The sequence below is a fragment of the Manacus vitellinus genome, unplaced genomic scaffold, assembly GCF_001715985.3.
Source record: "Manacus vitellinus isolate BGI_N305 unplaced genomic scaffold, ASM171598v3 scaffold_24_pilon, whole genome shotgun sequence".
Classification (NCBI taxonomy): domain Eukaryota; kingdom Metazoa; phylum Chordata; class Aves; order Passeriformes; family Pipridae; genus Manacus; species Manacus vitellinus.
In genome coordinates this window covers 1,205,683-1,209,304 of record NW_021939798.1, presented here as the reverse complement: position 1 = coordinate 1,209,304, position 3,622 = coordinate 1,205,683, and the positions used below count along the sequence as shown (strand labels likewise).

Sequence of the window (3,622 nt, the reverse complement as noted above, 5' to 3'; positions counted from 1 at the left end):
TGAGGTCTCCCCTCAGTCTCCTCTTCTCCAGCTGAACACACCAAGTGCCCTCAGTGTCCTCACACACCTTCAAATCAAGGCCCTTCCCCATCCTCCTTCCCTCCTTTGGACACTCTCTAATGGCTCAATCTCTTCCTTCCATTGTGTCCCCCAAACTGCCCAAAGGTTGAGGTGAGGCCTCCCCAGGGTAGAGCAGAGCAGGACAATCCCCTCCCTGATGCCCCCAGGACAGGGATGTCCCTCCTGGCTGCCAGGGCACTGCTGACTCAGGGACAACTGGCACCCACCAGGATCTGTCCCTGGTGATGACAAAGGACTCTGCAGCAGGGCCACTGTGGCTGTTGTGGTGTGGGGGGTCACACCAGGCTCTGGGAACCACCAGCCTCCACCTGGGACTCACCAGCTCTGGATTCCCTGCAGGGTAATGCTGAGTGATGGTTCCTCAGAGGCTGAACAGACACCCCAGGAGATGAGGACTATTTGGCACAGAACAGGGGATATGCTCATCATCCCAGCAGGACCCACTTGCCCTGTCACTGTCACCCATCCCTGTGCCACCAGGGACAGGCTGTGGTGGCTCTGGCAGGGCAGGACCTGACCTCAGCCTGGTTTTTTCCCATAATCACCATGAAAAGCAGTAGAATGAGGAGCAATTCCTGTCACTGCTCCTACTCTCTGGCCCAGCCCCAGGATCTGGCGGGACATTTTCTAACACCCCATAACCTTGGCTTCTTTCAAGCAGACAACAGTTCAGATTAAAGCTTCCCATTGAAATGCTTCTGTTCCCTCTCTGTGCCTTTCAAAGCCCAGATTAACTGGAAGCCAGGATTTAACATGACCCACATCTCACATCAGGGCTGCTGTTCAGCTGAGCACAAGTGACAGGTCTGATTCCTTTCTGACACAGTGGAGTTATTAACTTGTTCAAGGTCCTGTTCTCGGATTTCCCATGTCCTGTCATTCTTTCAGCTCTTGTCTGATGGACCAGACACAAGGCATTGAACTTCTAGCACCTGCTTTGTAAAACAGATGTTAACAAGGATAGTGACAAATTACCAGCTGGGGGTTTAGAACAGGTTATGGTGTTTCAAATCCCTTGATTTGGCTGCTGAGAAATTTCTGTAATTTCGTTAATCAGCCTGAAATTCTGAAAGGCTTTTTGAGCAGTAACATCTACTGCTTCAATGCATGAGATTGCTGGGGAAAACACAAAACCAGGATCTCTCCGGTGATGGAAGAAAACATTTCTAAAGCTGGACAACTTCCCTTTGGTACAGTGGCTGGTAATTCAGTTTCAGTGATTAAGTCAAAGCTGGTTTGGAGTGATTTATCAGCTCTTTAAATGCCATCTTGCACATACAATGCTGAGCACTTGAGAGGACGTGACAGTACAGACCACCAAGCTGTCCTGGCTCTGGCAGAGCAGCTGAAGCAGACACTGCTCTCCTCTCTTCAGGGCCAGCAGCCCACAAAGTAGGCACTGGCTGCTCCACACAGTAAATGATGTCCCTGTGTGGTGGAGAGGTGCCATTGATCCCACACTCACATGAGTGGAGCTGAGACTAACAAAGACAAGCCCAGCTCCATCACACTCACCAACAACCACTGCATGAAGGGATGAGATTGGGAGCCCAAAGCTCCCTCCAGATGGTTCCTTCTCCAGCCAGAGAACACTTCAACCCCCCCTAAAACCCACACCTTCTTCTGGAACTGTGCATCCCTGTCCATTGACCAGAGGAGGCTGGAAAGCAAATAAGCTTTTAACTGATGTTCCTCAAAGTCATGGGTGGTGGCTCTGGAACCCACTCAAAACCAAGCAGGAATTAGGGAATGGCCCAAGGTCATCCCTTTTACTCAGAAATTGCTGGGTGGGACACTGTGCTTTGTTCACCAAGGGCCAGAGGGACACAGGTCCACAGCCTCCCGTGGCATTGGAACAAGCTCCAAGTGCCACAGACAGGGACTGCACTTACTTGGAAGATGTTGGAGAAGTCTCTCAGATTGAAAACGTAGTGGAACTTGACAGCTGTTGGCAGGAAGGTGGCAGCCACCCTCCTGTGCAGCCCCAGGGCGAGGGCAATCAGCTGCTGGGCTGATTTTTGCACAGCCTCCGAGAAATTCCCACTGGTCAGATGCTGCACTAAAATGGTGCTGTAGATCCTGGTCAAGGCATCCTGGTCAGGGTTGGAGAGAGCGAAGACACAGAAGTGACGCTGAGGAGGAGAAAGGGAGACACGGAAAGGTCAGAGAGATGGGCAGTGAGCTCCCAACTCAAATGCCTTGTGAGGACTTGATGTGCTTGGACACAGTGCTGGATAAACTACTCCAGGCTCCACTTCCCAGGAAAGGTTGGCCCAGATGATCTGTCGAGGTCCCTTCCAACCTGGGATGCTCTGTGATCCCACCAGAACTATCTCCCCCTTCCAATTTCCCAGCTGAGGACAGTTGACAAGTGACACCTTTTGCTCACTGAACAAGGGATTTCCAATGGCATTTCACAATGGCTACACTGCAAGCTCAGTCCAGTGAACAGCTGAAAGGTCTGAAGGTCCCACTGACCCCTGATGAAGCCCAGTCTTGTCTCTGGTAGGAGCAGCCCCTGGAAGGTGCCACCTCTCAGAAGACCCTTTATTGATTTGGAACTTACAAAGAGCAAGGAGATTATAGAATCATTAATGTTGGAAAAGACCTCCAAGATCATTAAGTTCAACCTTTGACCAACTCCCAAATCCCCACTAAACCATACGGTGAAGGGCCACATCTACTCATCTTTGGACACTTCCAGGGATGGTGACCCCATTCCCCTGGGTAGCCAGTTCCAGTACCTGACCACCAAAAAGCTGTAATGAATTATGGCCCAGAGGTAAATATCACCTTAATGAAGGTAGAATGTGCCTGTCTGAATCAGAAGGCTTCCTGAGATTGGGTGTGGCTGGCCAGGAACCTGGGACTTCTTCCTCCCACTGAGCAGCAGAATGAGAGGAAACACATAGAAGAGAAAAAGGCAGCAAGTTTGCTGCCCCTCCATCAGGAGTTAGCCGCTCAACAAATCCAGCATGATTCTACTGATCAAATCACATCAGGATCTGCCAGAGGTTCTCCCTGAGCCTCATCTTGAACACTCCACCCAAAGCCAACCCCAGGGCAGTGCCATCATGCGGGGCTTTACCTGCAGCCTGGGGTTGATGGTGAAGCTCCCTGCAGTGGGGTTCATGCAGGACACGTACTGCACATTGGTGATCTCCTTCAGGGACAGCCTGGTCCGGTCATACCTTTGGGCAAAGCAAAAGCCATGGATGGTGACCATTGCTGCCACCCCCTGGAGCTTGCTTGTGGGCTCCCAGTGTCCCCATGGCTTCAGGGGACACATTCAGGGGAGTCACATCCTGCCCCTCACCAGGGCGGGGCCCAGAGCTGCTGCATTTCTGCACACAGAGTCACAGAATCATGGAATATGCTGAGTTGAGGGATCCACAAGGATCATCCAGTCCAACCCTCAGCCCTGCTCAGGCCCATCCCCAAGAGTCCCCCCCTGTGCCCCAGAGGATCAGCCAAACCCTCCTGGAGCTCTGGCAGCCTTGGGGCTGTGCCCACTGCCCTGGGGAGCCTGGGCAGTGCCCAA

The 3,622-nt window shown here is 52.2% G+C and overlaps 1 protein-coding gene across 1 annotated transcript in view; it reads right to left on the bottom strand.

Moving 5' to 3' along the window:
* Positions 1-3,622, bottom strand: part of DNAH9 (dynein axonemal heavy chain 9) — a 200,242-nt gene that overhangs the window by 126,992 nt on the left and 69,628 nt on the right. The window contains exons 44-46 of the mRNA XM_029960052.1: positions 3,398-3,425; positions 3,170-3,272; positions 1,974-2,213 (exon numbers count right to left, since the gene is read on the bottom strand). Coding sequence (XP_029815912.1) covers positions 1,974-2,213; positions 3,170-3,272; positions 3,398-3,425 — 371 coding nt within the window. The remainder of the gene's footprint in view (positions 1-1,973; positions 2,214-3,169; positions 3,273-3,397; positions 3,426-3,622) is intronic.